Source organism: Rhineura floridana, chromosome 4, assembly GCF_030035675.1.
Source record: "Rhineura floridana isolate rRhiFlo1 chromosome 4, rRhiFlo1.hap2, whole genome shotgun sequence".
Classification (NCBI taxonomy): Eukaryota; Metazoa; Chordata; class Lepidosauria; order Squamata; family Rhineuridae; genus Rhineura; species Rhineura floridana.
In genome coordinates this window covers 153843741-153857598 of record NC_084483.1, presented here as the reverse complement: position 1 = coordinate 153857598, position 13858 = coordinate 153843741, and the positions used below count along the sequence as shown (strand labels likewise).

Genomic DNA, 13858 nt, shown 5'->3' with positions numbered 1-13858 from the left:
GCCAGATGAATCTCATTGATCTGGGAAGTACTGGATCCCCAGTTGCGTAGAACTGTTCCAACGGATGCTGAACACAGTTCCCTTTTTATTTTTGTTGTTATGTCCCTTCAAGTAGATTACGACTTATGGCGACCCTATGAATCATCAACCTCAAACAGCATCTGTCGTGAGCCACCCTGTTCAGATCTTGTAAGTTCAGGTCTGTGGCTTCCTTTACAGAATCAATCCATCTCGTTCTTGTTTGTTTATTTATTACATTTATATACCGCCCCATAGCCGAAACTCTATGGGGAGTTTACAGCAATTAAAAACATTAACAACAAATATACAAATTTTAAAACACAAAAAAACAATTTAAAAACACATGCTAAAATGCTTGGGAGAAGAGGAAAGTCTTGACCTGACGCCAAAAAGATAACAGTATTGGCGCCAAGCGTACCTTGTCATAAATATCATTCCATAATTTGGGGGCCACCACTGAGAAGGCCCTCTCCCTTGCCATCCTCCAAGCTTCCTTCGTAGTAGGCACCTGGAGGATGGCCTTGGATGTTGAGCGTAGTGTACGGTGGGTTCATGTTGTTTGGCCTTCCTCTTTTTCTACTCCCTGCTGTTTTTCCCAGCATTATGGTCTTTTCTAGTGAATCATGTCTTCTCATGATGTGTCCAAAGCATGATCACCTCAGTTTCATCATTTTAGCTTCTAGTGATAGTTCTGGTTTAATTTGTTCTAATACCCAAATATTTCTCTTTTTCGCAGTCCATGGTATCCACAAAGCTCTCCTCCAACACCACATTTCAAATGAGTTGATTTTTCTCTTATCTACTTTTTTCACTGTCCAATTTTCACATCTGTACATACGAGATTGGGAATACCATGGTCTGAATGATTCTGACTTTAGTGTTCAGTCATATTTGCATTTGAGGACCTTTTCAGGTTCTCTCATAGCTGCCCTACCCAGTCCTAGCCTTCTTCTAATTTCTTGACTATGGTCTCCATTTTGGTTAAGGACTGTGCCAAGGTATCCTTGACAAGTTCAATGTCCTCATTGACAATTTTAAGTTACATAAATCTTCTGTTGTCATTACTTTAGTCTTTTTGACGTTCAGCTGTAGTCCTGCTTTTGTGCTTTCCTTTTTAACTTTCATCAGCATTCGTTTCAAATCATTACTGGTTTCTGCTAAGAGTATGGTATCATCTGTATATCTTAAATTATTGATATTTCTCCCTCCAATTTTCACATCTCCTTTATCTTAGTCCAATCCTGCTTTCCGTATAACATGTTCTGCATATAGGTTAAACAAGTAGGGTGATAAAATACACCCCTGTCTCACATCCTTTCCGACTGGCAACCAATCGGTTTCTCCATATTCTGTCCTCACAGTAGCCTCTTGTCCAGAGTATAGGTTGCGCATCAGGACATTCAGATGCTGTGGCACCCCCATTTCTTTTAAAGCATTCCATAGTTTTTTATGATCTATACAATCAAAGGCTTTGCTGTAATCTATAAAGCACAGGGAGATTTCATTCTGAAATTCCTTGCTCCGTTCCATTATCCAACATATGTTTGTGATATGATCTCTGGTACCTCTTCCCTTTCTGAATCCAGCTTGGACATCTGGCATTTCTCACTCCATATATGGTAAGAGCTTTTGTTGTAGAATCTTGAACGTTATTTTACTTGCATGGGATATTAAGGCAATAATTCCCTTTTTATAAAACTGGTTAAAACCTCCCTATTTAATGGGTTCAAATTCTAAGGTATATGTTAATTTTGACTCCTGTTTCTATTGCTTGAGTTTAATCTGCAGAGCAGAATATAAGTATGGTGAACAAGACTACTGTAACAACGTATTTATCAAAACTGAAAAACAAGTAGTGACTTGTTGAAATTCTTATCTAGACCTTCATCCATATCCACCCCCTCTCTCACGCACATACATATATGCACATGTACCTATATGAAAGACTTGACTCAGCCAAAATGTATCCCTGTAACACTCAAAACGTCACTGGAAAAATTTACCTTGCTCTGCACAAGTCATTATGTATTAGGGGTGGGGTTGGGGAAAGAAGAAGTCCCACTGTTGCAAGTGCAAGTATGTTACACAAATAGGCTAACACCATCAGATTATACCTTACGTTGCATGTTTGGTTTACTATAATTACATGAAGAATATCAGCACAATAATTATAGTGATAATATGGACTCTAGTTTTCATAGAAAAGCCTAAGAGTTATGTTATAGCCAAAAGTAGTAGTGTTTTGAAAATGAAAAATATGCCAACTGAATTCTATTCTATCAGTATACAAAATGCTTTGTTCTTCTTGCAATTGACATAAAACTATCATTCTCATGCATGTTTCTACAATTTCACATGGAAATGGTCCATTGGCCTCACCTGAAGGGTGATTTTCACAGGTAGCCTGCCATCACTTTGGGTCATACTGCCATCTAGCGTCTGAAGGCAAGAATGCACTGTAGTCAAAACCTGGGGCGTCCGGCCCCTCCCACTCCAGTTTCATTTGCAACAAGTCCGAAGTGGCATATCTGAAAGGAACAAAAAACCCACAGGCCAAGAAGCAAGGAAAATAGAGACAACGTCCCCGAGAACAGAGAGGCATATGCAGTTGAACAGAATCTTAAAGGTTTTGACGTAACCAAACAGAGCAGAACAAGAAGGCTGCACAACAGCCAGGATATAAAAGGTGGAACAGAACATCCAGATCTCCTCAAACAGGGAGGGCCGTGATGGCAGGCTACCTGTGAAAATCACCCTTCAGGTGAGGCCAATGGACCATTTTGCACAGGTAGCCTGCCATCACTTTGGGATGTACCAAAGCAGCCCCCCAATAGGGAGGGACCACCAACTGCTTACTAATCATAAAGGACATGTTGCAGGACACGCCTCCCAAAGGAGGTGTCAGTAGAAGCGTAAAGGTCAATCTTATAATGCTTCACAAAGGAGTTAGGGGTAGACCAAACCGCAGCCCTTCAAATATCTACAATGGGCACGTTGGTTGCGAAGGCAGCCGAAGTGGCTGCTGATATGGAGTGGGCCGTGATGTTAGTCGGCACAGGGAGATTAAAGGACTCATAAGCCAGAGCAATACAAGCCCGCAACCAACAGGACAAAGTGGATTTGGAAACCTTTTTTCCCAAGGTCCTAGGGTGAAAGGATACGAATAATGACTCAAGAGAGCCTGATGTCTTGGGTGCGAGAGAGGTAGATTTTGAGAGCTCTGCAAACATCTAGTGAATGCTAGGACTTCTCCAATGGATGGACTGGCCTTGGACAGAACGATGGAAGAACAACGTCCTGGTTACAGTGAAAAGCTGAGTTGACTTTGGGACAGAAGGATGGGTCTGGACGCAACACCACGGAGTCCTTATGAAAGATGCAGAGATGGCGTGCCGATGACAAAGCTCCCAGCTCTGAGACCCTTCTCGCCGATGTTATAGCGACCAGGAACAGGACCTTGCAGGACAGCAGCCGGAGGGGGACAGACGCAAGAGGTTCAAATGAAGGGTGCTGTAAGGCTTTTAGCACCTTCGAGAGACTCCAGGAAGGAAAGTGGTGGTGCCCAGGCGGAGAAAGACGTGCGGCTCCTTTCAGAAAGCGTTTGATGAGGGGGTGAGAACCCACAGGGACGGCTGATGAAGAGACTGACAGGATAGATGAGATAGCGGAGGCATGACGACGCAAGGTGTTTGGTCTCAGACCCATTCTGAGCCCTCTATAGAGGAATTGTAACACTTGCTGCACAGTGGCCTGAGAGGGCAAGATACCCTTGGAGGCGCACCAGCTGGAAAAGCCCCGCCAAGTACTCTGGTATATACGCATCGTTGACGGTCTTCTAGAAGCCAAGATGGTGTCCACGATGCCTGGAGGTAAACCAGCGGCCCTCAGTTGCCTCTGTTCAAACGCCAGGCTGTCAGACTCAGCCAGGCTGGGTCTGGGTGCCAGATTGGTCCCTGAGAGAGTAGATCTGGCCTGACAGGCAGTGTCCAGTGGTCTGTGACTGACAGTGAGAGGAGGTCCAAGAACCACAGTCGGCACGGCCAGTGTGGAGCTATCAGGAGGAGCTGAGCACCCTCGTGCTGCAGTTTCTTCAACGTCCTGCCCAGGAGGGATATTGGTGGAAAGGCGTACAGGGGACCACCTGGTCAGGGTGCTGTCAGGGCATCCACTGCTTCCGCCGTCGAGTCCAGGTACCTCGAGAAGTAGCGGGGCAGCTGGTGATTGTAGCTCGAGGTGAAGAGATCCACCGAGAGGGTGCCGAACCGTTGCTGGAAGAAGTCGAACACCATCGTATGGAGTTTCCATTCTCCTGGACTTACATGCTGCCTGCTGAGCCAATCGGCGGTCACATTCAGCACCCCGCTGAGATGTTCCACCCTTAGTGACAGTAGATGATTCTCAGCCCAGTCGAAGATTAGGGTTGCCTCTGCCTGGAGGGCTCGAGACATGGTGTCCCCCTGCCTGTTCAGATGTGATTTCACACGTGCTGTCTGTTCAGATTAGAACAAGTTGCAGTAAGAATATTGGTTGGAAGTGGCAGAGGGCCAGATGGACAGCTCTGAGTTCCAGCCAATTCACATTCTGATGTTGCTCCACTCTGGACCATACACCCTGGACAAAGCTGGAGTTGCAGTGGGCTCCCCATCCGGTTAGACTCGCATCCGTGGTTATTATAACTCTGTCTGGTTCTCAAAACGGAGTGCCTCCGCTGAGGTGTGTCCACATTGCCCACCAGCGAAAAGACGCTCTCAGTGACGGCTTCAGGTGGATCACCCGATGGGTTGAGGTGACAATGTCTGTCTGAAAGGGTAGTGGGGCCCACTGAAGAGGTCGAGTGTGATGACGGGCCCATGGAACGATGTGAATGGTGGAGACTAACATCCCCAGAACCTTTGCCAGGAACATGACGTCCACCTTTGAACGTTGTGCCAATGAGGTTGCCGTGCTTTGGATGGTGGAGATACGCTCTGGAGACAGAAACACCATGGCTCGTGTCGTGTCCAGTATTGCTCCCAGATGTTGGAGCCGCTAAGTTGGCTCTAGATGGCTCTTCTCAATGTTTACTAGCCAGCCGTGAGATCTGAGAACCTCTAGAGTGTAATGGAGCTGTCTGTTGGCATGGTCCTTGGAGTGCCCCTGAAGAAGGTCATCCAAGTAGGGGTAAATATGGACCCCCTGTAGGCAGAGAGCGGCCACCAGGGTGACCATCACCTTGGTAAACACTCTTGGGGGCGATACAAGGCCAAATGGCATGGCCCAGTATTGAAAATGGTGCTGGCCCAGCGAGAATTTTAGGAATCATCTGTGGGCGGGACAGATCGGAAGGTGGAGGTAGGAGTCCTTCAGATTGATGGATGCCAGAAAGTCCCCCTGTTGTAGTGCTTCCACAATAGACGCCAGTGACTCCATTTTGAACAGGCGATACTTGACAAAACGGTTTATGTATTTGACGTCTAAGACCACCCTCCATGAAGAATCTCGCTTGGGAACCGCAAACAGAATGGAGTAGATGCCTTGCGACCTTTCCGCTGGTGGTACAGGTTCTATTATGGCTATGTCGAGTAGATGACGTAGGACCTCCTGCAAGACCCTCACGTGTTACTTGGAGACTGGAGAGGGACAGTATCTGTCCAGAGGTGGCAGCCAAAACTCTATGTTGTATCCGTGGAAGAAAATGCTTCTGACCCAGGAGACCTGTGTTAGAGGGAGTCAGGAACTTGCAAAGAGAAGAAGCTTGCCCCCAATGGGAATGGCGTCAGAACTGCTTGCGCTGACGAGCTCCCCTGCTGTATGAGGAGGATGGGTCTTGTCGGCCTGGGTACTGGAATCTGCCCTGGAAGCGTTGTCTGAGCCAGGGTGGCCTGGAGGTGCAGAAATCGGGAGTTCGAGCATCCCGGCCCCACTCCCCAGGCCGCACCCCCCGAAAGGGCTGGAAGGGTCGATATGGGGCAAAACGCCAAAACTGTCTGCGGTCATCTCTCTTGGCTGTGGCTAAAGTGGGCTTTCGATTGTCCTTGGGATCAACCAAGACCGCTTTAAGAGCGTCTTCCCTAAAGCGACCCCGAGTATGGAGCCATGGACAAGTTGGTTCTGGCCGTGGTGTCAGCATCCCAGTGCCGGAGCCACAAAGTCCTTCGAGCTACTACTTCTGCGGCCAGGGCCCTTGCTCCTTGGTGGGTCGTGTCCAAGGGTGGCAACGACTAGGCCTTTTTGCAGTGTGGCTGGGTCCAGATTGGGATCATCCAACAGTTTATCGAGCCACATCATGGAGGCCCTAGAGAAAATTGAGGTAGCAGCAGAGGCCCGGATGGAAAAGGCGGATGCCTCATGGTTCTTGCGTAGTGCGAAGTCAAGCTGTCTTTCAGAAGGGTCCTTGAGTTGTGAATCTCCTTCTTTCAGAAGGAGGGACCTAGAAATCAAGTTCGAAATCGGTTGGTCAACACCAGGGACGTTCAGGAAAGACATGAATTCCGGGGCCAAAGTATAGTCTGTTGGCTAACGGTGAAAAGCAACGTGGGCGCAGGGGACGGGCCCATTCCTCTTTGGCCAGCTTATTGATGGGATCCAGCACAGGGATCGAGTGCTCCGCTGACCTGGGCGATTTGAGAACCCTGGTGCCTTTCACAGGTGGAGCAGCAGGGTGCGTTTGTGCAGGTTGGATGCCCAGGGTGTCCAACACTCTACGGCAAAGGGGAAGGTAATCAGCTGAATCGAAGAGGCGATAGGAGTAGTCCTCATCCAGATCAGAGTCTTCACTCCATTCGTCAGTATCTAGCTTTATAAGGGATGAGTAGTCATCCATCAGTGAGGGCTCACCACCAGGTCTGCCTCTGGAGATATCGAATGGGTTAGACGAGGAGGGAGGGACGTCATCATGACAGCCACGTTGTCGTGAAGAGGTGGACTGCCGTGGGACTGCTGGTTGAGGTGATAAGTATCCCTGAGACTGAGGTTGGGCTTGGGAGAGGAACCCAAGTACCTCTCGCAGCTGTGACAAAAATTCTGGGGTCAACTGTAGCCCTGAGGTAGAATCAGGAGGTACAGTGTGCTCCTGTGGAGACAGATGTGGCTGCACTGGTGGAGACAGAGGAAGATCAGAGTGGCGAGGTGTGTGACTAGGGAAACCTTCAAACTCGTCCTCTGATGACCCGGCAGGAGAATGAAAAAGAGCAGGTAATGTTTCATGAGCAGGCTCCTCTAAGGCCGGGGCTGAGACATATCGGGCCCGCTTGGAAGCACTGTGGGCAGACAGATGTTTTGTCTTGGCGAGAGCTTTGGAATGTTTGTGCTTAGATGCTTTGTGTTGCGCTGGGGCTTTGCACTGTTGACTTGCCCCTGAGGTTTGCGCTGCCTCTGGTTGCTGATCTGCCATATCAGGGTCTGGATACACCCACAGTGGGGAAGGTGTGGTATCACTCCTGTGCAATGTGATGGTGAAGAACAAGGTGTGTTGTGCAGGCTGGGGTGCCAGGCAAAAAATAGGTTCGGTTCGCTATGGCCCCAAAAATAGGCGGGTACTGCTACTGCACTGGTCAGATGAAGGCGCCAAAAAATAAGTTGAGATGCAATATGGACCACAAGCTAAGTACACGCACATAATGGGGAAGGTGCAAGACCGCTACTGTACACTGCTCAATGCCAGGAAAAAATTCAATACAGTGTGGCCCAAAGCTAGATACACGCACACAATGGGGAAGGTGTGGTACCGCTAATGTGCACTGTCCAGGCTAGTGCATCACAAGAAATAAATTGCATCAGTATGGCCCGCACAGAGCCTGATACACGCACACAATGGGGAAGGTGCGGTATCGCTTTAAAACAGCATGCTCAGGCTATGTAGCTCCAACAGGAGGCCTAGTACAGTTGCTTTGGAAAAGCTTTGCCTAAGGACAGGAAAAAGGAAACAAAGAACTCACGCAAAAAACACTGCCTTGAGGGAATAGGGAAACAGGCAGCTGAGCAAAAAAGGGCAGGAAACAGGACCGGCAACAAAATGGCATCCACTAGACGGGGGGGGGGAAAACAGAACCAAAATGGCGGCCGTGAAGAAAGGCGGCAATGGAGGCCTGGAGAGGACACCCGCAACTCCTAACGGCCAGGCAGGAGGAGCCGCTGCCGTATGGGGACGGAAAACGGGCGCTCCGCGTGCTTTAACAGCCGCAGGAAGGCGAGAAGAGCCACAGAAATGAGCCAGGGTGGGTGGAGGAATCCCCACCGCCTCCGAGGATGGGGTTAGGTGCCGCCAAACAAACTGCTGCAAGCAGAGAGCCGTAGCGCAGGCTCCTGGCTGCAAAAACGGCGAGGCGCCACCAAAAATTATGGCGGGAGGAGGAGGCAAGGCCGCAGGGAGAGAGGAGGACGATGCAGACACAGGCTTCCCGGCACTGAGCCTGAGGGGGAGGGAACTGCAGCCATGGACTTCCAAACAAGGGAGGAGCTGCAGCCGCTGCTCAAACAAGGGGAAAAAACAAGTTACCCAAAGGCCCCAGAGAAAACAAAATTGAGGGGTAAAAAGGAACAAATAAACAGTCCCACACACTCCAAAAACCCAGGAAGGAGGGGGGGGAACAAGAGGAGAGGGGAACAGGCAATAAAAAAACAGACAGACTAATACAGAAACAAAGACAAAAAGAGAAGTTAGCAACGCTCTGTGTAAGTATCCAAACGCCTAGGACGAAGGCAAGAATGAAAACTGGAGTGGGAGGGGCCGGACGCCCCAGGTTTTGACTACAGTGCATTCTTGCCTTCGGACACTAGATGGCAGTATAACCCAAAGTGATGGCAGGCTACCTGTGGAAAATCACTACATTCTTTTAAAGGCTAAAAACTAAAGATACTAGAAAAGAGCAGAGCCTAATTTGCTCTTCTCTAGGACTGTGCACTTACATTTCTCTTTACTCGGTGAAGTTACATTCAGTTCTGTCGAAAGTTGCTGGTTGGCATTAACAGTCTGTGTAGACAGGGAGGTATTACTGTTGTCACTATTTGTTTCTCCAGAGAACAAATCTGATTGGCTGTTGCTTGTGCTGGGAGTGGACTCATCATCTGGTTGCTTCTTTTGAAACTCTAACAAGATACAAAGTTGGGATAATGGCATTATGGGATTCTTGACTTCAAAATATGTTACTTGCCAATATACAAGACACACACTATATGTTCTATTTTACATGTAAACTATACAATATAATAATTTCTATAACCTATGATTTAATCCTATCCTAAGGTATTAATCTTGCCTCTACTGCATCAAGACATTGTGACTCAACTTAGTATAATCACCTTCAATGCTTTACAAATAAACATATTCCAGTGAAAAGAAATAAATCAGCAGTTGGTACCAAGTCAAAAAGTGTGTGAATTCTTACTGAATGTTTTGGCCAACACTGAAAAAGTGCCCCCTTTCAATTTTTGCTTTAAAAGCACTGGATTGTTCACCTTCAGGAATCCACATTCTCACTCTAAAACTGGTTTTATTTGTCCCAAGTCGTTATATCAAATCTATGCAGTGGTTTTATCATGTGACAAAGTCTTCCTATTCACTTAATTGATAAATGACTACCATCCATTGACTGAGGAAGACAGTGATGCAGAATAAAATGGTACTAAAGCAGCTGCAGAGAAGGGAAACCTTGGCAAACTAAACAATACAACATCAGAAACTGGTTTTATTCCAGATAGTGGTTTCCCCAGCACACAGACCACTTGAAAATTGCTGAGGATCTTGGGGGATCACTTAATAATTTTATGTGTTGTAGCAACTGCAATATACTGTGCTAGATGTTGCATGATTTTTAATTGTAGTTTTATTCTTATATATTGTATTTTATTGTATTCCATAGAATTCAAATTGTAACACAATAAAATACAATACAAGAAATAAAACAAGCAATAAATCTGCAGTTTAAAAGTGACATGAATATTTAATGTGAAGGAGATGTTGTCTCCTGTCTTCAACCACAAATCCACAGACATGATGCACATTACCTGTGTGAAGTTCACAGATCATGGTGTGATCTGCGGACCACAATTTGGGAACCCCTGCTCTAGATCTCACCACAGTGCTCATCAGCCATAGCACAGTCTATTTAGGCTAACATTTCCACAGAGTTCTGTACATTTCCTTCAACCTGTGTTATTTAAGCCAAGTGTTAATATAATTTAATAAAATTTCTTCTCATATTGTTAGTATTTAAAGATATTACTTCAATTTTGACTGAGCATGGCAGTGGCTTGAGTTAGGACTCAGCCAAACTATATTTTGCACAAACACTGTTAACAACACTGAAAAAGAATTTAAGCTGTTTTTCAACACTCCCTGTTAGCTTTATTAGTTTAGAACTGCCCTCTTACTTGTCCTCTCTCTGAATTGCCTTTTCCCCTCAGGAGCCAATTCTAATTTGTTCTTATTTTTAAAGCTCAGGCCTAATGACATCTTGCCAGACAGCCTCATAATATCATCCCATTCACAATATGACCCCTGATCATACTGGACCACCTAAGTGTATAATTCAAAAAGGAGGAAGCAGCAGCGGGGGTGGGGTGGGGAATGGTGCCAAAGCAGTGGTAACAGGGAGACAATGCTTACAAAAGGGATGCAAAGAACGGGGAATAACCTCTGTCTTTTCTGTGAGAGAAATTTCAGAAATGTTCTGTTTTGTTATGAAAACAGGTGAACACATGGATACAGCCCTAGTTTGTATACATCTATTAGAGACTTAAAATGCAAGTGGGAATGTTCATTAATACTACTAGTCTATTATATCAAAGATTCTTCTGATAAGAATACTGTATTAGAAAATTCTTCAAAAGGTTTACTGAAAATGTTTATTTTCTACTTAAAACATGCCATGTGTGTGCTAGCTTTTTCATAACCATTCAAGATTAACAAAAGATTCAGGTGCTTTTGTGTACTTAAATGGTTGTTCAAGTACAAAACATGGATTATGTGGCCATATGAGCAGCGACACTTTTTATTTTTATTGATTGATTGATTGATCGATATCCTGCCTTTCCTCCCAGCAGGAGCCCAGGGCGATGCATAACCTTCAGTGCATACATTTGTGTGCCATTCGTGCTGTATATCGTGTACATTGGAAGGGGTTGTAAAGTGTAGCCACAAATAAGATTAGTATTGTCCTTTTAAATGTATGACAAAACAAACAAATGGAACTGGAATATTAATAAAATACATAGTCCAGGGAGAATATTCTTCTTAATTGTTTACATCTTCTGGTGAAAAATATGCCTTTTTATTTTTTGATATTGTATTTTAGTCTTATATCTGTGACCCATCTGGAAAGCGTATGTTATCGGGCAGCCTATACAAGCAAATTACTTGGTTTTTGCTCCAGATGGAGGAAGGGGTGGTCTGGAGATGGGTGGTAGTGGATGTTACCCCATTGTCATGGTCAGACCACGTCCTGGTGAAGATTAGATTTATGGCTCCGATCCTTCCCTGCAGGGGTGGTGGACAGAATAAGAGGAATGGAATCCGCTAGATTCCTGAATGCCCTGGGGGAGTTCCCAGTAGATAGAGCAGGTGACCCTGTTGAAGCCCTTGTCATGCTGTGATACAATGAGGCGTGTCGGGTTCTTGACACAGTTGCCCCCGAGCGCCCGCTCCAGCATTGTGGAGCCCCATTTGCACCTTGGTACACCAGTGAGCTAAGGGCAATGAAACAGGCTGGATGACGGCTAGAGCGCAAGTGGAGAAAGACATGCTGTGAGGCTGATCGGGCACGAGTAAAACATCATAACGGTGCCTACTCTGTGGCAGTGAGGGCAGCGAAGAAGGCCCACTTCTCTGCCTCCATCGCATCCTCAAGTAGCCGTCCAGTGGAGCTTTTCTGTATTGTCAGGGGTGTGTTGACACCAATTCCAGGAAATGGAGTTTTAGACCCTTCGGAGGCCCACTGTGAATTGTTTGCAAGGCACTTTGAGGGTAAAGTTGCTCACCTCCGTAGCAGTCTTGAGGCCCCATCCACATCTACTGTAATCCCCAATGAGGTGTCCAGTGCAATGTCTGCTACAACTTCTTGGGAATGGTTTCAGTTGATGCGGCCTGATGAAGTAGACAAGGTGCTTGCGATGATGCGGCCAGCAAAGTGTCCTATTGACCCTTGCACTTCTGGGCTTATTAAAGCTTGCAGAGGGGATTTGACCGAGTGGATCCAGGGTGTGGTCAATGCATCCTTGCGGGAGGGAGTGATTCCAGCCACCTTGAAAGAGGCGGTGATCCGACCGCTCCTGAAAAAGCCCACCCTGGACCCATTGGTTTGTGACAACTACCGACCGGTTGCAAATACCCCCTTTTTAGGGAAGGTGATTGAGAGGGTTGTAGTGCAGCAGTTGCAAGTACTCTTAGATGAAACAGATTACCTTGACCCATCCCAGTCTGGATTCAGGCCTGGTTATGGGACTGAATAGGCCTTGGTCGCCCCGATGGATGACCTTTATCAGGAGAAGGACAGGGGGAGTGCGACCCTGTTACTCTTACTTGATCTCTCAGTGGCTTTTGATACCATTGACCATGGTATCCTTCTGGGCTGACTTAGTGAGATGGGTACTGGAGGCACTGTTTTAGAGTGGTTCTGATCCTATCTCCAAGGTCATTTTCAGAGAATAGCATTGGGTTATTGTCTTTCGGCCCCCTGGCAGTTGTGCTGTAGGGTGCTGCAGGGTACCATCTTCTCCCCCATGTTGTTTAACATCTACATGAAGCCCTTGGGAGTGGTCATCAGGAGATTTGGGGTGAGGTGTCAGCAGTATGCTGACATTACCCAGCTCTATTTCTCTGTAACATCTGAATTGGGAGAAGCCGTCCTGGACAGCTGCCTGGACTTGGTGGTGGGCTGGATGAGGGCCAATAAACTGAGACTGAATCCCAGCAAGACAGAGGCACTGTGTGTTGGTGGTTCCCGAGTTCAGATAATTGGTCAGTTGCCTGCTTTGGATGGGGTCGTACTCCCTCTGAAATAGCAGGTCCGTAGTCTGGGAGTGCTCCTGGATGCATCTGTGTCACTAGAGGCCCAGGTGATCTCAGTGGCTAGGAGTGCCTTTTACCAGCTTTGGCTGGTAAGACAACTGCAGCCATTTCTGGATAGGGATAGCTTGACCACTGTTGTCCATGCACTGGTAACTTCCATGCTGGGTTACTGTAATGTGCTCTGTGTGGGGCTGCCCTTGAGGTTAGTCCGGAAGCTGCAGCTGGTGCAAAATGTGGCAGTGAGACTGCTCATTGGGGCAGGGTATTGCCAACATGTCACTCTGCTGCTGGAAGAATTGCACTGGCTGCCCATTTGCTACTAGGCCAAGTTCAAGGTTCTAGTTTTGGTGTACAAAGCCCTATACAGCTTGGGACCAGGATACCTGAAAGACTGTCTGATCCTTTATATATCCAGGTGATTACTGCGCTCTGCAGGTGAGGGCCTCTTGCAGATACCATCTTATCAGGAGATCCATTCTGCACAACATAGGAAACGGACCTTTAGTGTGGCGGCACCTACCCTGTGGAATTCCCTCCCCTTAAATATTAGGCAGGCGCCATCTCTGCTATCTTTTCAGCACCTATTGAAGCCCTTCCTCTTTCAATAAGCCTTTTAAGTTGAGACCTTGTTCCAATCTGCGTCTGTGTTGGAATTACTTTTTTATGTGTTTTTATAACTTGTTTTTTTTTTAAAAATATGTTTTAACCTTTTTTTAAAATACAGATGTTTTGAAAACTTTTTTAAAAATGTTTTGTTTTAAGGTATTTTAATGTCTGTTTTTATGATGTTTTAAAGTGTTTTTAATGCTTTTGTTTGCTGCCCTGGGCTCCTGTTGGGAGGAAGGGAGGGAT

The 13858-nt window shown here is 46.6% G+C and overlaps 1 protein-coding gene across 2 annotated transcripts in view; it reads right to left on the bottom strand.

Moving 5' to 3' along the window:
• ZFAND3 (zinc finger AN1-type containing 3) overlaps nt 1–13858 on the bottom strand; it is a 263984-nt gene that overhangs the window by 86242 nt on the left and 163884 nt on the right. For both annotated transcript variants that reach the window (XM_061624889.1, XM_061624890.1), the window contains one exon: nt 8908–9087. In XM_061624889.1, coding sequence (XP_061480873.1) covers nt 8908–9087 — 180 coding nt within the window. The remainder of the gene's footprint in view (nt 1–8907; nt 9088–13858) is intronic.